The sequence below is a fragment of the Nipponia nippon genome, unplaced genomic scaffold (genome assembly GCF_047370975.1).
Source record: "Nipponia nippon isolate SJK-2023a ecotype South Korea unplaced genomic scaffold, ASM4737097v1 scaffold_33, whole genome shotgun sequence".
Taxonomy (NCBI): domain Eukaryota; kingdom Metazoa; phylum Chordata; class Aves; order Pelecaniformes; family Threskiornithidae; genus Nipponia; species Nipponia nippon.
The window spans coordinates 377,166-401,947 of NW_028262351.1; the positions used below are offsets into that span (position 1 = coordinate 377,166).

The 24,782-nt window shown below is 43.5% G+C and overlaps 1 protein-coding gene across 7 annotated transcripts in view; it reads right to left on the reverse strand.

Annotated features, from left to right (window-relative positions):
- Positions 1 to 24,782, reverse strand: part of LOC104013813 (BDNF/NT-3 growth factors receptor-like) — a 219,604-nt gene that overhangs the window by 109,164 nt on the left and 85,658 nt on the right. For 4 of the 7 annotated variants that reach the window (XM_087770661.1, XM_087770660.1, XM_087770663.1 and 1 more), the window contains one exon: positions 9,661 to 9,684. The exons of the other annotated variants lie outside the window; for them this stretch is intronic. In XM_087770661.1, the coding sequence (XP_087626787.1) occupies positions 9,661 to 9,684 (24 nt within the window). The remainder of the gene's footprint in view (positions 1 to 9,660; positions 9,685 to 24,782) is intronic. 7 annotated transcript variants of the gene reach the window in all.

Here is a 24,782-nt window from a genome sequence, read left to right on the forward strand (position 1 = left end):
TATATCTACTTCCAATTCCTGAATTTATTTCTATTTTCATAGCAGATTGTATTTATACACCCAAAAGAGAACTAGAACAAATGGAAGCCAGCTTCAAATTTTCAGCATACAAATTTCCATTGAAGTAGAACAATGAAATGGGCAGTATAACGTGTTGTGCTAGTTTTGGTTGGGATAGATAATTTTCTTTATAGTAGCTAGTATGACGCTATGTTTTGGATTTGTGCTGAAAACAGTGTTGATAATACAGGGATGCTTTTGTTATTGCTGAGCAGTGCTTACACAGAGTCAAGGACTTTTCTGCTTCTCACACCACCCTATCAGCGAGTAGGCTGGGGGTGCACAAGAAGCTGGGAGGGGACACAGCCGGGACAGCTGACCCCAACTGACCAAAGGGATATTCCATACCATATGATGTCATGCTCAGCATATAAAGCTGGGGGAAGAAGAAGGAAGGGGGGACATTCGGAATGATAGCATTTGTCTTCCCAAGTAGCCGTTATGTGTGATGGAGCCCTGCTTTCCTGGAGATGGCTGAACACCTGCCTGCCAATGGGAAATAGTGAATGAATTCCTTGCTTTGCTTTGCTTGCATGCGTGTCTTGCTTTCCCTATTAAAGTGTCTTTATCTCAACCCATGAGTTTTCTCACTTTTACTCTTCTGATTCTCTCCCCAGCCCACTGTGGGGGGAGTGAGCAAGCGGCTGCGTGGTGCTTAGTTGCTGGCTGGGGTTAAACCACGACATGTGTGGAATACATAGTACCAACGATGTTCTCTGTGCTCCCTATAATGCTGTATTTATAGTTCTCAGCACTTCCAACAATCCATGAATGCTTGCTGCAGAGATCAGGTGACTAAATCTGGCACAATGTGGGCCTACATTATACTCTGGAATACCTTACACCATCACATAACCGTGGCAAAGCCTTTCAAAAGGGTATTCAGAGACCCTGTACATTTGTACCCTATGGGGAAGAGAGCTTACAGCACATCAGGAAAGAGGATGTTGAGCTCTCTCAAAAACAGAAGAGAAGGAAAAACAGATCAACAGAAAATTTGAAAGAAGAGAAGAAGCCAGAGGACTGTGAGGAACAAGAAGAAAGGAAAGGAAAAAGCTTCAGGTAAGCTTTTAGGGTATTTTTTTGAAATGAACCTAAACAAAATATTTAGCTGCCAATTCCATGAATAATTTTCAAATTATTAAAAATATTAAATATACAACAGGAAAAGGAGGGCTGAATTAGAAAGGTTTCAGAAACAACACATTTTTTATTTGTCTGATAATGGCTTCCAACTTTACAAAACATTTGAAAGTTAATCTGGGTTTCAAACTGCTCAACAGCTTTTCTCAGTTCTTCTCTGAAAATATTAAACCTCAACTTAAAGTAAATTCTAGCATAAATAAACCCCTTCTAGTAGAACATTAGAAATGTGCCGCAAGTCGAGCAGGCGGGGGAGAAGACCGGCCTGGCTGAACAGAGAGCTTTGGCTAGAACTCAGGAAAAAAAGGAGAGCCTACCGCCTTTGGAAGAAGGGGCAGGCGACTCAGGGGGATTACAAGGATGTTGTGAGGATATGCAGGGAGAAGATCAGAAAGGCAAAGGCCCAGCTGGAAATTAAACTGGCCACCGCCGTTAAAGACAACAAAAAAAGTTTTTATAAATATGTCAGTGACAAAAGGAGGGCCAGGGAGAATCTCCCTCCTTTGTTGGATGCAGAAGGTAACCTTGCCACGAAGGATGAGGAGAAGGCAGAGGTACTTAATGCCTTCTTTGCCTCAGTCTTTAATAGTCAAGCTAGTCATCCTCGGGTTTTTCAGGCCCCTGAGCTGGGAGATGGAGATAGGATGCAAAGTGAAGTCCCAGTTGTTGAAGAGGTGGCAGTCACTGACCTGCTCCTCCACCTGGATGCGCACAAGTCCATGGGGCCAGATGGGATCCACCCGAGGATACTGAGGGAGCTGGCAGAGGAGCTGGCCAAGCCACTCTCCATTATTTATCAGCAGTCCTGGTCAACCGGGGAGGTCCCGGATGACTGGAAGCTAGCAAACGTGATGCCCCTCTACAAGAAGGGTCGGAAGGAGGATCCAGGGAACTACAGGCCTGTCAGCCTGACCTCGGTGCTGGGGAAGGTCATGGAGCAGATCATCTTGAGTGCCATTATGCAGCATGTGCGGGACAACTGAGGGATCGGGCCCAGCCAGCATGGGTTTATGAAAGGGAGATCCTGTTTCACTAACCTGGTCTCCTTCTATGACAAGGTGACCCGCTTAGTGGATGAGGGAAAGGCTGTGGATGTTGTCTACCTGGACTTTAGTAAGGCCTTTGGCACAGTCTCCCACAGCATTCTCCTGGAGAAGCTGTCTGCTCACGGCTTGGATGGGTGTACTCTACGCTGGGTTAAAAACTGGCTGGACGGCCGAGCCCAGAGAGTGGTGGTAAATGGAGTCAAATCCAGTTGGCGGCCGGTCCTGAGTGGAGTTCCCTAGGGCTCAGTGTTGGGGCCGGTCCTGTTCAACATCTTCATTGATGATCTGGATGAGGGGATTGAGTGCACCCTCAGTAAGTTTGCAGATGACACCAAGGTGGGTGGAAGTGTCGATCTGCTGGAGGGTAGGAAGGCCCTGCAGAGGGACCTGGACAGGCTGGATCGTTGGGCCGGGGCCAACTGTATGAGGTTCAACAAGGCTAAGTGCCGAGTCCTGCACTTCAGTCACAACAACCCCATGCAACACTACAGGCTGGGGGAGGAGTGGCTGGAGAGCTGCCTGGCTGAAAAGGACCTGGGGGTGTTGGTTGACAGCCGCCTGAACATGAGCCAGCAGTGTGCTCAGGTGGCCAAGAGGGCCAATGGCATCCTGGCTTGTATCAGGAATAGTGTGGCCAGCAGGACCAGGGAGGTGATAGTGCCCCTGTACTTGGCCCTGGTGAGGCCACACCTCGAGTACTGTGTTCAGTTTTGGGCCCCTCACTACAAGAAGGACATTGAGGTGCTGGAGTGTGTCCAGAGGAGGGCAACGAAGTTGTTGAAGGGTCTGGAGCACAAGTCTTATGAGGAACGGCTGAGGGAGCTGGGGTTGTTTAGTCTGGAGAAGAGGAGGCTGAGGGGAGACCTTATTGCTCTCTACAACTACCTGAAAGGAGGTCGTAGCGAGGTGGGGGTCGGTCTCTTCTCCCTAGTAACGAGTGATAGGATGAGAGGAAACGGCCTCAAGCTGTGCCAGGGGAAGTTTAGGTTGGATATTAGGAAAAACTTCTTCACCGAAAGGGTGGTCAAGCATTGGAACAGGCTGCCCAGGGAAGTGGTTGAGTCTCCATCCCTAGAGGTATTTAAAGAACGGATAGATGTGGTGCTCGAGGACATGGTATAGATGGACTTGGCAGTGTTAGGTTAACGGTTGGACTCGATGATCTTAAGAGTCTTTTCCAATCTTGACGATTCTGTGATTCTATGAAATATGCATTTATTAGTTTCATGTCTGGCAAACTAAAAAAAAACCCAAAACTTCTTCCTTTAAACATTTCATAGACTTCTTTACTGCTCAATAAAACAATATAAAAGCTTTTTAATATAAAATCTGGATGTTCAGCAACTTTTACGATGTTAATGATTCCTGCATGATTATTAGTTTGAGTCTCACTTTATTTTAGAGAGGTCAGGAATTCTTAATTAACTGAGCCCTTTGTAAGCCAACATCATTTGGGCAGATCAGAATCTCTACAGTTATAAGCAATGCCATTTACAGTCAAGCTGAAAAACAGGAACTATTGGGTACTATAATCTCCATGTTACAGTTTAGCTCCCTTAGCTTTAAGAGGCTCTGTCTACATACTGAAAAGAAAACATTTTGGGAACACATAGTCTTCTTCCATCAAGCATTAAACATCTGCATTGAGACATAATTAGTAACAAATCATGTGCTGTAATCCATAAGGTTCTGTGAATATTTGCATTAAGTAATAGCACACTGAATGGCTAATATAAAAATATATAGTACAAAAATGTAAGAAGGATATTCTATTTTTTATATATATATATAAAAATATATGCATTTCAGTGGTGCATAAATCAGTTGTGGTTTATTAAATTTACCTCCATGAGTACATAAAATCCAAAATACCATGTTGGTATATGCTAAAATATTGGAAGGTCAAACCTACTTACTCCTATACCATAAAGATGAACTGCAAAGTGCTACAAAATAAATTAAAAGAAAAAAGTGTAAAAATCCCAAATCAGTAATAATAATAAATAATAAATAATAAATAATAAATAATAAATAAAAGCAACTTTGCAGTTCACCTTTGATAAATACTATTTATAAAAACCAACATCTTTGCGGTTAAGTTCAGACAGAAAAAAAATTGTCAGAGGAAACAACGTAACATAATTTCTTCTCAATATCATTTTGAAGAGATAATAAGAACAAGGCAATAGAAGAGTGTGATAGCTTATTTCTGGACTTTCTTGAGTTTTATAGCTGCATCAGGGCTTGACTTTGCCCTGCTGTTGCAAAAACAGCTACCGATTTGAATGTACTTCTAGAGTTCTCCAAACACAACCAATGTGTAAATGAGGAGTCCAAGGGAGGTGGCACTTCACTGGGTAAGAACACTATCCACTCCGTAGTGTGCAGCAGCATGCAACTTCCATAAATAAGCTCAATAGCCCCTCTCTCATCTTTTCTTTATTTCATTTACCCATCCAGTGGAATCTTATGAAATAAAACAAAACCTAAAACAAACATAATAAAATATGAGAAATCATGCTTAAAAAAAAGTCAAAGAAAAAATAATACAAAGGACCAAACACAAATGAATACTTGACAATCAAACATTAAAGGCATTTAATGCATACATAAAACGCTAAATAAAAACTGTACATGAATTTATGAACCTGACAGCATTGGCTTTTGGCCAAGGATTTTATTCATTAATTTTTGTTCTTGTTTTTAACCTTCTTCAGTAAGTTCACAATGTTTATAAAGAGCCGAAAGCTTATCTATATTCCACATCACACTAAAGAACCTAAGATTTAACCCTCCTTACCCTTTAAGATACCCTGACAGAATAGCTACGAGGTCCTGGGTACGGTAGACAAAGCGCATAATGCGACAGAGGAGGAGGAGCTTCCCATGCTCTGCCAGGTGCACAAGAAGAAAAAGGAGTGGGGGGAATGCACCACCACAAACCTATGCAAACAGTCTTGCTAAGGTCAGAGAGACCAACCCCTCGCAACAAAACCTGCATTAAGACCAGCGCCGAGAATAAACAACGGCGAGTTATGGTCTTTGGTGATTCCCTCCTGTGCAGAACAGAAGCACCCATTTGCAAACCAGACCCTCTTTTCAGAAAAGTTTGCGGCCTCCCTGAGGCCTGAATTAGGGACATCACCACAAGACTGAAGAGCTTAGTACAACCTTCAGACTACTGTCCATTCCTGCTCTTTCACGTGGGTACTAATGATGTCACAACAAAACGTCTGAGGTCAATCAAAAGAGATTTCAGGGCCCTGGGAAGAATGCTAAACGATTCAGGAGCACAGGTAGTGTTTTTCTCAATCCTCCCAGTAATGGGGGGAGACTTTGGAAGAAACAGGCATGCCCAAGACATCAATACCTGGCTCCAGGACTGGTGCCTCTGCCAACACTTTAGGTTTTTTAAACCATGGAAGAGCCTTCGAGGCACAAGGTATGCTGGGGCCTGACGGGATCCACCTGTCCCGATAGGGAAAACGCATCTTTGGGAGTAAGCTGGCAGGACTGATCAAGAGAACTTTAAACTAGAATCGATGGGGGAAGGGGATACCAACAGGATTGCGGTAGGTAAGCCAAGGGTTGGCATGGCATAGCCTGAGGGTGGCAATGCTAATGGGAACATTTACACTGCTCCAGGGAGCACATCTGAAATGCTTGTACACCAACGCACGCAGTATGAGAAACAAACAGGATGAACTGGAAGCATTGGTTAGTTCCCAGAACTATGATGTCATTGGTATTAGTGAGACTTGGTGGAATGAGTCCCACGATTGGAGTTCTGGGATGGAGGGCTACAGGCTGTTCAGGAGGGATAGGCAGGGCAGGCAAGGTGGAGGTGTCGCACTATACATAAGGGAGAGGTTTGACTGTATGGCCCTTACAGTTAGGGATGATGTGGCTGAGAGCCTCCAGGTGAGGATTAGGGGGATGGAAAACAAAGGAGATGTCGTAGTGGGAGTCTACTACCGACCGCCCAGCCAGGATGATAGCACTGATGAGTTATTCTATAGGCAATTAGGAGAAATTTCTGGATCAGTAGCCCTTGTCCTTATGGGAGATTTCAACTTCCCAGGCGTCAACTGGGAATACCATACTGCTGTGACGAGCAAGTCCGAGAAATTCTTGAAGTTTGTGGAAGATAATTTCTTGTCATAAGAGCTCAGTGAGCCAACTAGGAAAGATGCCCTCCTAGACTTGTTGTTTGTGAATAGAGAAGGACTCGTGGGAGATGTGATGGTAGGTGGCTGTCTTGGCCACAGTGATCATGAAATGGTTGAGTTTAAAATTTTCAGTGTAATGAGAAAAAAGGACAGCAGAATTGCTACTCTGGACTTCAGGAAAGCAAACTTTAAGCTACTCAGGGAGCTATTTAGTAGAGTACCCTGGGAATCTGCTTTTGTGGGCTTAGGAATCATAGAATATCAGGTTGGAAGGGACCTTGAGGATCATCTGGTCCAACTTTTCTAGCACAATCTAGATAAAATGGCCCAGCACCATGTCCAGCTGAGTCTTAAACGTGTTCAGCGTAGCAGAGTCAACCACTTCCCTGGGGAGATTACTCCAATGATTGACTGTTCTCACTGTGAAAAATTTACCTCGTGTCCAATCGGAATCTCCCTGGGAGTAACTTGTACCTGTTACCCCTTGTCCTCACCATGTGACTCCTTGTAAAAAGGGAGTCTCCATCTTCTTTGTAGCTCCCCTTTAAGTACTGGCACATGGTGATGAGGTCACCTCTAAGCCTCCTTTTCTCAAGGCTGAACAAGCCCAGCTCTCTCAGCCTATCCTCATACGGCAGGCTTCCCAGACCCTTGATCATCTTGGTGGCCCTTCTCTGGACCCCCTCCAGCCTGTCCACATCTTTTTTGTATAGCGGGGACCAGAACTGTACACAGTATTCCAGGTGTGGCCTGACAAGTGCTGAGTAGAGCATTTTGTTTTGTTTTGTTTTTTATTTTTTTGGCGTCAGGGCCCATTGATTCGTAGGTTTCAAACTCCTGTAATAATTCACGTACTAACTCTTCCTTCACTGATGGTGGGTCTGGGTTTGGATACTCCTGGGTTTTCGTTCCCAACGCCTGGGATCCAACAGTGTTGGTAAAGACAGAGGTGAAGAAAGTGTTGAGAACTCTGCCTTTTCAGCATTGTTGGTGACTGATTCACCTCTACTGTTTAACAGTGGGCCTGTTTTCCTTCTGTTTCTGCTTGCAATTTACATACATAATGATCTTCCTTAAAAAGCTGATCTGTGTTGGATAAATGCTATTGAGAAGTAGTGCGAACAGTGACTAGGATAATGGACTGAGAGCAAGTGACCAAAAGTTAAATCCAAGCTATCCCAGTCACTGATTTGCTCCATGAACACAACTACAACATTTCTGTGCATCTTTTCTTCCTCCCTCCTGTGCAGACTTTAAGCCCCCAGGCCCAGAGCTCATTGCCATGTTTTGATACAATCTTGGTTCAGATGTTTCACCCTGCAAATTCTCTCCTGGTAGAATAATAAAGACATAGGTTCCAGAACAAAAAAATAAAAATCCCCCAAAAAACTGTTAGTTATCTCTTACCACAAATCCTACTGTCACAGCACAGGGAAGAAACAAACCTACAGTTGCCTTTCACTGAACCTTATCCAAATAAGTCCTCCTCCACAACACCATGTGGGCTTTGAGAGAAGAGAAGGATGAGGCAGAGGATGTCTCCTCATGAACCTCATGGTCAGGATTTACACTGCTAAAAAGCTATGTTTTGCAGGCAGCCTGGGGTATATACATTCAGGTCCAGCACCTCTTGAAAAGCTCCAGGGACTTTAATCTTTTCCCAAGTACTGCAGTAACTTGGAATCACTCCAAAGACACTGTGAATGCCCCTGTGATTCTTCCAAAACACAGAAGATGATGGATAATATTTTCAAGGAAAAATATTGCACAGCTCAGTACTGAATAAAGTAGTCTGAGTCTCCTGAAGCACCATTGCTTGTAGCCAAAGTAAAAAGAATGTGCATTTACTCCTGTTTAGCCTTGGTTTGCTTCATTCTGTTCTCAGTTTCATAGATACATGGGCACAAAATGGCTCTCCATTCAATGGAGCAGTCTTCAAAGGGTAAAGAAAGGAATGGAGAAGAATAATGGTATTGCAAGCATGTCTTGGGGAAAAAGGGAAGCTCCCACCCTTTATATTTATAAATGCTACTTCTTACAGCACCTTTTTGACAAAACTAAACACATACTATATCTAACAGGCTAATTCCATCTAAATTACAGCCAAACAGCACCATCTGAAGGCTCAGTGACTTCCTTATGGGAGAAAGTAAAGAGTTTTACTAAATAATACAATGTCATTATAAACTTAAATAATATGAAATCAATTAGAGACATGAGTCTATAATGGATACCATGTTTAGTTTCTTATTGCCATAATTGCCAGGGGGCACTATTAGCAAGTAAGTGAATAAGACTATTTTCTTCTTTGAAACTCTGTTCCTGCAACTGGAGCTGCTGGGTTTCTCATCCACATGTTCTGGCACACTGTATACGTCCTATTCAGATCCTATTTGTCTGCTACCACTGATGCACCATGAACGTAACTTTCCGAGCTGTGTGAAGAGCAGGACTAGGGAAGTGATTGTCCCCCTATACTCAGCACTGGTGAGGCTGCACCTTGAATACTGTGTTCAGTTTTGGGACCCTCACTACAAGAAGGACATTGAGGTGCTGCAGAGTGTCCAAAGAAGGGCAACGAAGCTGGTGAAATGTCTAGAGCACAAGTCTTATGAGGAGTGGCTGAGGGAGCTGGGGTTGTTTAGCCTGGAGAAGAGGAGGCTGAGGGGAGACCTTATCGCTCTCTACAACTACCTGAAAGGAGGTGTCAGTCCTAGCAAGGTGGGTGTCAGTCTCTTCTCCCAAGTAGCAAGGGATAGGATGAGAGGAAATGGCCTCAAGCTGTGCCAGGGGAAGTTTAGGTTGGATATTAGGAAAAACTTCTTCACCGAAAGGGTAGTCAGGCATTGGAACAGGCTGCCCAGGGAAGTGGTTGAGTCCCCATCCCTGGAGGTATTTAAAAGACGTGTAGACTGTGGTGCTTAGGGACATGGTTTAGTGGTGGACTTGGCAGTGATAGGTTAACAGTTGGACTCGATGATCTTAAAGGTCTTTTCCAACCTAAACAATTCTATGATTCTATGATTCTAATATTGATAAAACAGAAAGAAATTTTTGACATTCTCTCTGAAAAATATATTAATGAATAGGTACTTGAGAGCTCTTGTGATTTTCGTCCTGTCAGGACTAGAAAAGAAGATGATGATTGAAAACATGTAAGCAAACATAAAAAGAAAAAAAAACAACCCAAAAATTTTCCCCAGATATACAGATGAGTTTGCTTATAACAAATGGATACTTACCAAGTCCTGCTAAACAATATATTTCTAATGAACAAAACAAGACAAGTTAGCTTCTCAGAATATCATTTAGTACATCCCAATTTATCAAATTTCAATAGAATACCATCTTTTTCAAGCCCTGTTCAAACCCCTGACATTCACACAAAAATAATTTCCCAGATTCATAAGGGAACCTAAAATTCATTATTCATAATTTTGACTGCATATGTTTTATCGACCAAAAAGTATGTATGTATGTGTGTATATATATCCTGGAAATAAAAATGAAAATAAGTGTAGAATTTTAAGATGACATCTGTTCTAAGAAGAAATAATTCTGTAAATTCACCAGGTATATATGAAAACAATAATGCCTTTGCTCTTTATAGGCTAGGAGTCCAAATAGCTTTATCATCTCACCTTCATTACTGTAGTCTTGCAACGTGCTGTGAGTTAACCCCAATAGGCAGTTAAGTACCACACAACCGCTCGCTTACTGCTCCCCAGTGGGATGGGGAAGAGAATCGGAAGGGTAAAAGTGAGAAAACTCATGGGTTGAGATAGGGACAGTTTAATAGGTAAAGCAAAAGCTGTGTGCGCAAGCAAAGCAAAATAAGGGTTTCACTCATTACTTCCTGTCGGCAGGCAGCTGTTTAGCCATTTCCAGGAAACCAGGGCTCCATCACGTGTAACGGTTACTTGGGAAGACAAACGCCATAACTGAACGTCCCCCCTTCCTCCTTCTTTCCCCCCAGCTTTTATTGATGAGCACATCATATGGTATGGAATATCCCTTTGGTCCATTGGGGTCAGCTGTCCCAGCTGTGTCCCCTCCCAACTTCTTGTGCACCCCCAGCCTACTTGCTGGCAGGGCAGCGTGAGAAACAGAAAAGCCTTTGATGCTGTGTAAGCACTGCTCAGCAATAGCTAAAACATGGGAGTATTATCATCACAAATCCAAAACATAGCACCATATGAGCTACTATGAAGAAAATGAACTCTATCCCAGCTAAAACCAGTACACAATGAAAGACATTTTGTGATGGCTACGTGAAAATTGAACCATGTAAGGAGAGGCAGCCTTGTTTGCAACTTGTCAAACTATCAAACCTGTATTTTAGTAGCCTATTCAGAAAGGAAATGCTTGGCTGAGAGAATACTCTAATAAGATTCCAAACAAAAGCATAATTAAGGTATTCTTCTGTATTTGTGTGTGACTGCTTATGTTATTTCTCAAAACAGGAAAGCTGTTTTACACGGATGAATGTTTCAGCCCCATTAGTGAAACGTTTCTTTTCCTGCAATTAAAATACTGAATCTGGGACCTGCCTTAGGATTTACAATATAACTTCAGGAAGTGAGGATAATTATTCAGCATGGGCCAAGTTTACTTAGTCTACACTGAACCAGTTTCCAAATAAGGAAAAAAGTAATAATTAACTATCATTTTTTTTTAATGTACTTTTCACTTGCTGTTCTGGAAAACAAATTGCAAAAATACAATAAGAAGGATCATCACCCATAAAGTGATGATCCCCATGCTGTCTCTCACATAGAAACTCAATTTTTTCAAACTCAACTCAATTTTACAAATCTTGCAGAATCAAATATCTGAAATGCATTGTATCATTGTTTCATATATGAACACACTTTCCTGTCCATAATACAGCCACAGGATTACCGGGGATACGAAGAGAGGGGAAAAGCCCCTTTCATGACTGCCAGTCAGTGTGATATGAAGACATACATCAGCACAGCTCCCATGTACTTGGATCAGGGCCAAGCCTTCTCCTGTAATAATATGCCTTTATGCCCAAGCCTGACTGTGCTAAGAGTTATTGATGACAACCTTGATTAAACTAGTAATTAAATCCTCCAAAATACTCATATGGTTGGGGGAAGGGTTATGAGAAAGATAGAGACCAAGCATCAGTTGTGACCTTGAAAGAAAAGTTTTGATTGGATTTTGTCTTGTGAACAAAAGGAGTGGAAACAGAAACCAGCTGTCCTGAATAATTAATGAACTCCCATAGCATTCCCCTAATTCCAATTTTATATCTATCCAAGTGAATCTTTCTTCAGGCTTCCTCAAAACTATCACATTTACAAACTATTCATAAAAAGAAACTGCAAATTCACTTAAAACAACATGAAGTACAGCTAGATGACAACTCAAAAGGTATTCCTTTTTGTGTATTTTAGACTATGTAATACATAATTACATATATACATATTTATGTATATATCATAAACATATACTGTTTATTACTGCAAGCAACCAAAGGATGCCTGTGCCACTATGTAGGTTTTCATTAGTATCCGCTGATGTAGAATGGGATTTTCCAGTCTTTGGATCTTTCCTAGGACTGAAAGGCCTTTGAGCACACTTTCTATCAAGAATATCCTTTTAGCCCTAAAAAAGAAGTTCTTTTAAAAAAAGAATCTCTTCACAGAATGGAATGAAATAAATTTATGTCAACAGTGATAATATATATGGCAGGAAAAATCTAAGTAACTCCTGTTTTGTGTTGCTTAAGCACTAAAGGGATGTAGACAGGTAAAATAGGGAGCGGAAAGCCAAACAGTAGATGCAATGTAAGAAGGCATATGATAACATTCTCCTAATTTATCTTACATTTCACTGTATCCTCCTTCCAGATGAGTTTTCCCTCCTCAATAGATTCTTCAATTTTTCTTCTAAAGTCTCCTTTCCTACAAATTATCTCCAACAGCTTTCTTTTAGTCAGGCCCAGCTACTACGCTACTTACTGCAATACAAGGAAAGACTCCTCTTTCCATCTTGGCTCATCTAGCAGTCCTACTGCAAATCACTCCCTAGCTATTAACTTACTTCTACAGATAAGTCATAATTTAGGTTACAGAACTGCTTTTCTGATTTCAGAAAGCCTTTAGTAAACAAATCAACCATGTTAAGTGACTGGACAAATTATTAAGCCAAGAATTTTTTAAAAATGTGATCAAACCAAGAGAACTTCAAGAACTCCATCAAACAGCCAAATAATCATCGATTGTAGACATTTCCTCTCAAAAAGAGATACTGTTCAACAGAGAAAGGTTGTATTGGCTTTGCGTAGCAAGGTTTTGATAGTGGGGGGGGGGGGGCTACAGGGGTGGCTTCTGTGAAAAGCTGTTAGAAGCTTCCCTCATGTCCGATTGAGTCAATGATGCCAGACAGCTCCAAGACGGACCAGCCACTGGTCACCACCAAGCCACTCTCCATTATTTATCAGCAGTCCTGGTCAACCGGGGAGGTCCCGGATGACTGGAAGCTAGCAAACGTGATGCCCCTCTACAAGAAGGGTCGGAAGGAGGATCCAGGGAACTACAGGCCTGTCAGCCTGACCTCGGTGCCGGGGAAGGTCATGGAGCAGATCATCTTGAGTGCCATTATGCAGCTGGTGCGGGACAACCGAGGCATCGGGCCCAGCCAGCATGGGTTTATGAAAGGGAGGTCCTGCTTCACTAACCTGGTCTCCTTCTATGACAAGGTGACCCGCTTAGTGGATGAGGGGAAGGCTGTGGATGTTGTCTACTTGGACTTTAGTAAGGCCTTTGACACTGTCTCCCACAGCATTCTCCTGGAGAAGCTGGCTGCTCACAGCTTGGATGGGTGTACTCTACGCTGGGTTAAAAACTGGCTGTACGGCCGAGCCCAGAGAGTGGTGGTGAATGGAGTCAACTCCAGTTGGCGGCTGATCCTGAGTGGAGTTCCCTAGGGCTCAGTGTTGGGGCCGGTCCTGTTCAACATCTTCATTGATGATCTGGATGAGGGGATTGAGTGCACCCTCAGTAAGTTTGCAGATGACACCAAGGTGGGTGGAAGTGTCGATCTGCTGGAGGGTAGGAAGGCCCTGCAAAGGGACCTGGACAGGCTGGATCAATGGGCCGGGGCCAACTGTATGAGGTTCAACAAGGCTAAGTGCCGAGTCCTGCACTTGGGTCACAACAACCCCATGCAACTCTACAGGCTTGGGGAAGAGTGGCTGGAGAGCTTCCTGGCTGAAAAGGACCTGGGGGTGTTGGTTGACAGCTGCCTGAACATGAGCCAGCAGTGTGCTCAGGTGGCCAAGAGGGCCAATGGCATCCTGGCCTGTATCAGGAATAGTGTGGCCAGCAGGACCAGGGAGGTGATAGTGCCCCTGTACTCGGCACTGGTGAGGCCGCACCTCGAGTACTGTGTTCAGTTTTGGGCCCCTCACTACAAGAAGGACATCGAGGTGCTGGAGTGTGTCCAGAGGAGGGCAACAAAGTTGGTGAAGGGACTGGAGCACAAGTCTTATGAGGAACGGCTGAGGGAGCTGGGGTTGTTTAGTCTGGAGAAGAGGAGGCTGAGGGGAGACCTTATTGCTCTCTACAACTACCTGAAAGGAGGTTGTAGCGAGGTGGGGGTCAGTCTCTTCTCCCTAGTAACGAGTGATAGGACGAGAGGAAACGGCCTCAAGCTGCGCCAGGGGAAGTTTATGTTGGATATTAGGAAAAACGTCTTCACCGAGAGGGTAGTCAGGCATTGGAACAGGCTGCCCAGGGAAGTGGTTGAGTCTCCATCCCTGGAGGTATTTAAAGGACGGATAGATGTGGTGCTCGAGGACATGGTATAGATGGACTTGGCAGTGTTAGGTTAACGGTTGGACTCAATGATCTTAAGGGTCTTTTCCAACCTTGACAATTCTATGATTCTATGATTCTAATGTGTGATGAACTGACTGCAACTCCCATTCCCTGTCCCCTTGCACCGCTTGGGGGGGAGGAGGTAGAGAAATTGGGAGTGAAGTTGAGCCTGGGAAGAAGGGAGGGGTGGGGGGAAGGTGTTTTAAGTTTTGATTTTATTTCTCATTACCCTACTCTGATTGGATTGGCAATAAATTAAACTAATTTCCCCAAGTCGAGTCTGTTTTTCCTGTGATGGTAATTGGTGAGTGATCTCTCCCTGTCCCACGAGCTTTTCGTTATATTTTCTCTCCCCTGTCCACCTGAGGAGGGGGGACAATAGAGCAGTTCGGTGGGCACCTGGTGTCCAGCCAAGGTTAACCCACTTCGAAGGTGTACGAATGAGGTGCAAATACAAAAAGATTTTTCAGTTCACCATCTGCTACAGGAAGGAATAAATGCAGCAACTTCTGCCCCACATTGCCACACTGGCAGAAGTCTCTAGGTTGTATCTGCATAAATGAATGCTCAACGGTATCACAGATAGTAAAAGTATGTGTTCATGTGTGTAAGAAACAGGCTATTTTAAAAATGTCCATGTGATTAGTTTCCCTTCTAATTGCCTCTATCATTACCAATATTTCCACTTTCTCTAGATTAGAAATCTTCCTTAGAAACCACTGCTTTAGTAACAGATACTTCTAACGCCCTCTTTTTCAAGGACAATATAGTAAGATTGACAACAGTGAGAATTACTACTACTGATATAAAATTCAGGTTTTTCTATATTGATAGGATATCAAAAAACACTAGAGCAACACTGCTACTAAATGTAATGATTTGTGAATTCATGCAGCAAACTAAAATGTTGACAAAGTACACAGGTGATTAAAAATTCTATCCTGCAAAATCTCAGTCAAAAAGAGATTATCCCTTTTGGCCTAAACTCTGAAATATAACAGTTCTGCTCATCATAGATATTTATATATTTGTACCCTAGCAAAAAAACATCTAAAAAAGATTAAAACATCATAGGTAAGGAACAAGCAAGCTAGGGAATGATAAGGACATTCATTTAAGAAAGAGAGAAAGATGAGCTATTACAGTGACAGACTACACATCAAAGAAAATCTGAAAACCTACACTATAACAAAACCAGAAACTGATGCATCTTACATGTTAGTACAAAATTGCAGTAAGACCGCACAGTAAGTTTCACAAGATTCTGGGGATGGACAATTTTAAATCAGAAAAATTATATGGTGCTATAAGGACACAGAAGAATAATTCATAATGTTCTTATTCGGTTTACATTTTCCCCCTACATTTGTCTGATTCATAAAATACAAGTAATGAACAATGAAGTGTTTCAGTATCATGAACTGGACAGTGTCTAAATGCAGTATCCACTGGTCTATAAAAACTGAGAATTAATTGTTTCTGACAAAAACAGAAAAAGAAGATTCCAAAATCAAAAGACCATTATTAAAATATCTTGTTCCCTTTACATTTCAAAGATACCGCTTCTGGTTACGTAGTTTTGTTCAGTCCCATGGCTCTTGTATAGATTCTATATGAAATCAAGGAGGAATAAAATGCAGTGGGGCACTCCTCTGTAAAAACAGTTTACAATCTTGGCTATAACTACTAGAGCCACCTAAAGTTAGAGAGGACCCGTAATGATTTTTTAAAAATTAGCTGCCTATAACCCTATACATAAGTCTAATACAGATGGAGTAGCAGTATGGTACCTAAATTTACAGACCAGGGGCAAAACTATCCTCTTCCATGCATGCTACAAATATCACATCTGTGGAGTTGATCACAGTGCTTGTTCTGCACTGACCTGGAGCTCCTGTTCCCATCAGTGGCATTTCCAGTGCTGAAAAAGCCATATGATGCTGCTGCCAGATTAGGGGAAATAAGTTTGCTCTCACTGCTGTCTGAACCCTGCAGTACACAGCACCACAACACAGCTTGCCATTCTTCTCATAGAATCATAGAATACCAGGTTGGAAGGGACCTCAGGGATCATCTGGTCCAACCTTTCTAGCACAGTCTAGAAAAAATGGCCCAGCACCACGTCCAGCTGAGTCTTAAACGTGTTCAGCGTAGCAGAGTCAGCCACTTCCCTGGGGAGATTACTCCAATGATTGACTGTTCTCATTGTGAAAAATTTACCTCGTGTCCAATCGGAATCTCCCTGGGAGTAACTTGTACCTGTTACCCCTTGTCCTCACCATGTGACTCCTTGTAAAAAGGGAGTCTCCATCTTCTTTGTAGCTCCCCTTTAAGTACTGGTACATGGTGATGAGGTCACCTCTAAGCCTCCTTTTCTCAAGGCTGAACAAACCCAGCTCTCTCAGCCTATCCTCATACGGCAGGCTTCCCAGACCCTTGATCATCTTGGTGGCCCTTCTCTGGACCCCCTCCAGCCTGTCCACATCTTTTTTGTATAGCGGGGACCAGAACTGTACACAGTATTCCAGGTGTGGCCTGACAAGCACCAAGTAGAGTGGGATAACGACTTCTTTATCTCTGCTGGTGATGCCCTTGTTGATGCAACCCAGCATCCTATTGGCCTTCTTGGTGGCAGCAGCACACTGTTCACTCATATTGAGCTTCCTGTCCACCAGGACCCCCAGGTCCCTTTCCACGGAGCTGCTCTCCAGCCAGGTGGATCCCAGTCTGAGCTGCACTCCTGGATTATGTTTTCCCAGGTGCAAGACCTTACACTTGTCCTTGTTAAACTTCATAAGGTTCATGTTAGCCCCCTCTTCCAGCCTATCCAGATCTTCCTGCAGGGTGGCTCTCCCTTCCAGAGTGTCTACTTCCCCACTCAATTTGGTGTCATCATCTGCAAGCTTCATCAGGCTACACTTGATCCCATTATCCAGATCACTTATGAAGGTATTGAATAGCGTTGGGCCCAATATTGATCCCTGGGGGACCCCACTTGTGACGGGTTGCCAGTTTGAAAAGGAGCTATTTACCACCACCCTTTAGGTGCGGCCCACCAGCCAGTTCCTCACCCACTGCACAGACCACTTGTCTAGGCCATAATGCATCAATTTCTCCAGGAGGAGGCCATGGGGAACCATATTGAAAGCCTTGGAGAAGTCCAGGTAGACAACGTTGACCACTCGCCCCACGTCAACCGAGCAGGTCACTTTATCATAGAAGGCCACCAGATTTGTCAGGCACGATCTGCCCTTGGTGAAGCCGTGTTGGCTTTTCCCAATCACGTGCTTCATTTGACTCATGAGGGCCCCCAGGAGGATCCGTTCCATGACTTTCCCGGGGACTGAAGTAAGACTGAGGGGCCTATAATTACCCAGATCCTCCCTTGAGCCCTTCTTGTAGATAGGGGTAACATTCGCCTTCCTCCAGTCCTCTGGGGCATCCCCCGATCTCCATGACTTCTCAAAGATTATAGAGAGTGGCCCTGCAATGACATCAGCCAGCTCTCTCAACATCCTCGGGTGGATGGTGTCAGGGCCCATTGATTTGTAGGGGTCAAGCTCCTGTAATAATTCACATACTAATCCCTTCTTCACTGATGGTGGGTCTATGTTTGGATCCTCCTGGATTTTCGTTCCCAACGCCTGGGATCCAACAGTGTTGGTAAAGACAGAGGTGAAGAAAGTGTTGAGAACCTCTGCCTTTTCAGCATTGTTGGTGACTGATTCACCTCTACTGTTTAACAGTGGGCCTATGTTTTCCTTCTGTTTCCGCTTGCAGCTTACATACCTGAAGAACCCTTTCTTGGTTTTTTTTGACATCTCTGGCCAGTTCCAATTCAAGCTGAGCTTTTGCTTTTCTAACTGCATCTCTGCACACTCTGGCAATGCCCTTGTAGTTCTCAGTGGATAATCTTCCACTTCTCCATCTCTGGTATGCATCTCTCTTGGTTTTAAGCAGACCCAGGAGCTCGTGGTTGAGCCAAGGGGGCCTCTTGCTCCGCTTACTTCCCTTTCTTTTATAGGGGATAAACTGGTTTTGTGCTTCCAAGAGAGCATTCTTGAAGAACTCCCAGCACTCGCTGGCTCCTTTATCCTCCATGGAAGCTTCCCATGGTATCCCTCCCAACTGAGCTCTGAGCGAGCTGAAGTTTGCTCTTTCTAAAATCTAGAACCCTTGTCTTGGTGCTAACCTTCAGCATGCTCAGCCGGATCCCGAACTCCACTCTGCAGCCAAGGTTGTTACTTACTGAGATATTACAAAGCAGGTTTTCTTGGTTTGTGAATAGCAGGTCCAGCAGTGCCTCCTTCCTGGTTGGCACATCTAACATTTGTAATTTCTGATTTAACGAAGCTGATTCACAGTTGTAATCAGCTGTTTCTACATATACAATTATTTGCATATGGTGGGTGGGAGAGCCCTCATTTTTTGCTTCAGTCATGATTTTAATTGTACATATTGCACACACAGAAAGTCAGTGTCCTTGAGACATCCGTGTTTCACTATTATGAGAAAGGCTGTCTGCTACCCACATTTGTTACTGTATTCTTAGATATGTTTACATTGAGTCTTGTAACCAGATGTGAATAGCACAGGTTAGATTAAGTAAACCTTTGCCAACAGAGCTGTCCTGGCTATGAGCCAGACTATCACTGCACTGTTTACAGAGCTTTGCAGAATAAACTTTATCATCTCCCTGCCTTTTGTTCCTGCAGTGGCTATAGCACAAGAAACTCAGTTCCTGGCACTGCCTGTCTGATTTTCAGTGCCACTGGTCTGAATCCAAGCTGCAGTTTCATATTTTTTTTTTTTTTTTTTTGGGGGTGGTGGTGGTCAACTGACCACAGGCATGCAGGAACTCATGACTACACGGACACACTGAGGGGAACAGCAAAAGATAGGTGAGAGCAAGACACTTACTAGCTAAAGAGCAGGAAATTCGTCACAACAGATCTTCCCCTGGTCCCATGATAACATCTGATATTATTTTGAAACATACATACTGTCTTGCATCACATTTCACACTAACAAACCAACTTCATAGCCATATAATGCCACTGACTGCAAGAGCTTGATTGGCAGCAGTTAGAGAGGAGAAAAAAGCCAGCCTCCCGATCTTGAGCAACAGCTCAAAGCAACTCCTGACACCAGTTAGACAGTTCTAGTGACTGGCCTAGGTCTGACAACCTTTGCAAGATACCTGTAAAGGATGCAATCCTAATACTAGCCTGAGCCGGAACAAACTCTTATACTGTTATGCTGGGACACATCATCTGGCCTTTCTCTGACTTAAGAGTTCATCAGAGCTGATATCCTCTACTGCTCTTGATCTTCCTCCCCACTGTTGTTTCCCTTCATTTCATTGGAAAATGTTGGCAATTCTCTCCTTTTTTCATTCTCTTTTGCCCTTCTCCATCATGTTAGGGGGTGCCCTTGTAAGGCCAGGTTGGGATCACCTCCATCATCACAGGTGGACAAGAACTAACACTACGCCTGTTTCTGCCATCTTTCCAACTGACAGAAATTAGTTCTGTCTTCCCCACCTTAATTAAATACTGCATCTTCAGTCCTAGCAACTTTTCCACAACTTTTAGTTCCCATCTTAATCCCCTCCTCCTCTTCTCTTTCTACTCAGAATATAATTGATACTTCCAGTGGGAAATTGGAAAAGGGTGTGATTTTTGCCTTCTTTGGCTTGCTTTCCTTTAGCTGTATGACAGTTTTCTCCTTAACTATGCTACAATCTTCTCCTTTTTTCCTCTATCAAAGTTTAAGAAGTTTCCTACCTGCTCACCTCATCTAGTCTTCTCACTTGCCCCAAAGATCTCCCCTCCTAGTTTCCCTTACCTCTGTTTTCACCCCCTCACTTGATCCTCTCCATGAGCTCTCACTAATCCCAAATTTTCCCCAAAATGAAGGTAGGCTTTGATCTTGCCTTTTTTTTAAAAAAAAAAACTCATCTGTCTCTCAAACTATTGCCTGTATTTCTCATTAAGCTCACTGAATGAACTGCAAGAGGTTCATCTGGTCTTATTCTTGGACTACCATCCCTCTGGCTACAATCTTCCTGGTCTTGATCCAGGACCTTACTCAGTGTATACTTACCCATGACTACATTTCCTATTACACTTATGTAACATATCATTCACCTTCCATGCTAAGAGTTTTGCATGACTTGTGATTTAGAGCTATTTTTCCAATCTAAACTGCCACACACTATTCTTCTTTCCGAATTGATCCTTGAATTCCTTATAGTCAGTCACAGAAAGAAGAAAAGAAAATGTAATTTTTCTTGCAAACTGAGAGTTGAGGTGATGCTAATACAAGGAATCTCCATTCACCTGTACTACTTACTGCTGAAGACAGACTAAAATCTATAAAAAGACCTACTATTTAAAAAGAAGCATTTCCATAACACTGCTCACTGCCCTGGATGCACTTTCAGGATTGTAACAGAGATGAAAGGTTATCAGTAATCAAATGGAATGGAATGAGTTGGAAAAAAATGGGGTATCTAACTTTAAAGCACCTAATTAAAATTTAAGTAAACTTAGGGATTAGAAGCAGTTGGAAGAGACACTGGGAAACTCTCAGATGCTCTATGCCTTGTAGTTACAAGACAAGTAATAAAAGACAGGCATGAATTTTGTGTGCACAAACTATGGGAGCTCAGTGGCAAAGAGATCACTGGTCCAAGGCCAGCTGGTGTATGCAATAATGCATACAAATATAATTTTTGTACACATAGCAGCCAGTGAGAACAATGCTTTGCTTTATGCAATCAAGAGCATCTGTTTGTGGAAGCATAGCTTGTAATTAGCAAAAGTGGCATCCTGGCTTCTGGGAGTAAATCAAGGTTTGCAAAAGTTGCCATTATTGTGGTATCTAAGCTCTTAAATGCTATGCAATGTCATTGTGATTAATAATGAATGTATATCATGGCATAAACATTTTTCAAAGTACACAGATGGGTCACAGCCAATTGTATAAAAGACTGTAAACACATGGAAGAATTCCTCTTCCTTTTGGCACCATGAGGGTAAGACTGTCAGCCCAGAGCTGCCGTGGGCAACACCAGCGTGCTCTGGATTGCTGCCACAGAGGAAAGGGGTGGGAAGGCAGAATGGGGCAGCCTCGTCCTTCTCTCAGGAACAGTGACTGCCCACAATTCAAATATGGCATCTTTGGGCCTGAACTGTACAACTGGACAGATGCTTCCAGTCCCTGTAGGTCCTACAGGATCACACACTCTGACCTGAGCTCAGGAACTGTCCTAACATACCAAAGGAAAATCAGGGATTCAAACTATTGCAGGTCTTTCAATGGCCTCAGGACACTATGGTCCAACACCTTGAAAGTATAAATACTCCTCAGTTCCTCTGTAGATTTGTGATCAGGCTCCTCTTGTGCAGGCTACATGTCCTGTAGCATGTATCATGTGTGAGACAAATGTATAGGCTGCTTTTCTGAGGAGTGAAAGGAAAAATGTTTCCTCCAATTCCCCTGCACTCATGCTAGATTATCTGGTGAATTAAGGGAGGATTTTACCCTAAATCGAGTGCAAGAAATTCCAAACTACTGCTTTGCTAAAATAAAGCCAGGTGTACTGTTCTTCACAAGAGCAACAGAAGGCTTAAGAGACAAAGAGAAGGAAAGTTTCTCTCCTTTGCCAACCTTCCTGTGTGCAACAGGCATATCTAAGAACACAAGAACAGCCATGCTGGTTCAACCAAATGACCATCCAGTGCCCTGCCTCTGACAGTGGCCAAAAGTATGTGCCTGAGGAATCATGTAAGTACAGAGCAAGCACATAGTGACATTTATCCAGAATACCCCTCTGAGCTGTTGTCCTGGTTTCAGCTGGGATAGAGTTAGTTTTCTTCTTAGTAGCTGGTAGAGCGCTGTGTTTTGGATTTAGGATGAGAATAATGTTGATAACACACTGATGTTTTGGTTCTTGCTGAGCAGAGTTTACACTAGTCAAGGACTTTTCAGCTTCTTGTGCTCTGCCAGGTGCACAAGAAGCTGGGAGGGAGCACAGCCAGGACAGCTGACCCAGACTGGCCAAAGGGCTATTCCATACCATATGACATCATGCTCAGTATATAAGCTGGGGGAAGAAGAAGGAAGGGGGGGACATTGGGCGTGATGGCGTTTGTCTTCCCAAGTAACCGTTATGCGTGACGGAGCCCTGCTTTCCTGAGGATGGCTGAACACCTGCCTGCTGATGGGAAGTAGTGAATGAATTCCTTGCTTTGCTTTGCTTGCGTGCACGGCTTTTGCTTTACCCATTAAACTGTCTTTATCTCAACCCATGAGTTTTCTCACTTTTACTCTTCCGATTCTCTGCCCCATCCCACCAGGGGGGAGTGAGCGAGCGGCTGTGTGGTGCTTAGTTGCTGTCTGGGGTTAAACCACGACAGCTGTGCAGCCCAAAGACTTCATGAGCCAGCGCTTAATAGCTGTACCACTCAAACTCACAGCTCCTGGGAAGCGGGCAGGGAATAGACCCTGTGCTGTTCACCTGGCTCACAACCTGCTCTCTGACTGCACTGAAAGGACCCTTGGGGTGTACTGTACCCATGGCAGGTTGCATGAATACTTCTGATGGCAGCAGAATAGCCTGTATTAATGTTTGCCCAAAACACGCAGGGAAAAATCAGTGCAACAGGAGCTGCAATGCACAAGCTTCAGACACCGTGAGAAGTAGTTACATCACCTGCCTAGCTGACAAGCTGGCACTCAGAAGCATGGAAAGAGGGAAATGTAGCAGGAGAGACTATCTACTGCTCTCCAAAGTGAATTAAAGCTGTGAGAGCTCATGGGAAGCCCCCAAGATGATGGCACTGGACAGAAATATTTAGTTGATGGTAGCTGAAAACACAGAAATTGACTACATGTTTTAATTTGACCCTCTAGTAGCTACAGTGCAAGAGATGTTCAACACATGAACAACTGGATCACAGCCAGCTGAAGACTTTTAAAACATGGGCTGCTTTTAGAATATATCTCCACATGTCATGGGAAAAGGATGGATAACAGTGGAGGTGTCCTGGTTTCAGCTGGGATAGAGTTAATTTTCTTCTTAGTAGCTGGTATAGTGCTGTGTTTTGGATTTAGGATGAGAATAATGTTGATAACACACTGATGTTTTGGTTCTTGCTGAGCAGAGTTTACACTAGTCAAGGACTTTTCAGCTTCTTGTGCTCTGCCAGGTGCACAAGAAACTGGGAGGGAGCATAGCCAGGACAGCTGACCCAGACTGGCCAAAGGGCTATTCCATACCATATGACGTCATGCTCAGTATATAAGCTGGGGGAAGAAGAAGGAAGGGGGGGGGACGTTCGGAGTGATGGCATTTGTCTTCCCAAGTAACCATTACATGTGATGGAGCCCTGCTTTCCTGAGGATGGCTGAACACCTGCCTACCGATGGGAAGTGGTGAATGAATTCCTTGCTTTGCTTTGCTTGTGTGCGCAGCTTTTGCTTTACCTATTAACCTGTCTTTATCTCAACCCACGAGTTTTCTCACTTTTACTCTTCCGATTCTCTTCCCCATCCCACCGGGGGGGAGTGAGCAAGTGGCTGTGTGGTGCTTAGTTGCTGGCTGGGGTTAAACCACTACAGGAGGTCTAGACATTGTAGAAGAAAACTTTAAGAGAACATTACAATGACCCTCTCCAAATATATTGAAGGAAGCCTAGATATTTTGGTTCAGACAGTGTGGAAAAGGAAATATTTCTGTGGGAGGCATTCCTGCTGCTGCCTATTGCTACAAATCACAGAAATGTAACTTTTTGAAAGGACACAAACATAGATGGACTAGGCCACAACACTTTCTTGGAAGGCCTTGTGTATCACAGCTTTCAGCCACAGCCATCGGCTCATGTGTCTGAGCACTCCCAGGTGAAAGAGGGCTCTAGTAAATCGATTTACTGATTTTAAGAATATTTCTCTCCAAAGTTCAATTACTGACAGTGTCTTCTGACCGGAACCAAAGTTAAAATTTCTCCTCCTTTAAAAGGCCATATAGGGTATGTCTCTGTATTGCGGCTGGCCCTGTCAAATCTGGGAACAAGTGTTGGATCCATGAACATAGGCATTCCTCATTACTGTTATGAATGAACTCCTCTAGTTGCAGAAGTTTCCATATACATTCTGCAGGCATTTATATACAGTCTATCCGATTTCCAAATTTGCAACCAGCTGTACCATTAAGTATGGTTTACACTGCACACCACAGCATCTGAACACCTCACAGTTGTAGCAGTATTATAAGGTTAAGCAATTAACAGAAAGCAAAATGCTATTATTTCTTTTCCAATGATGGGGAAACTGAAGCATGGAACAAGTAAAAGATCTGTGATCTTGGACCATGAAAAGTTATGGCAATGCAAATATTGGGCCCAGCTGCGCTAAGTGCCGCAACCGTGGCTATCTTCTTCCCTCCTGGTACTCCATGAGGATGACGCATTTAAAATACAAAAACAATCTGAAGGAAAAGTTTCAATTCT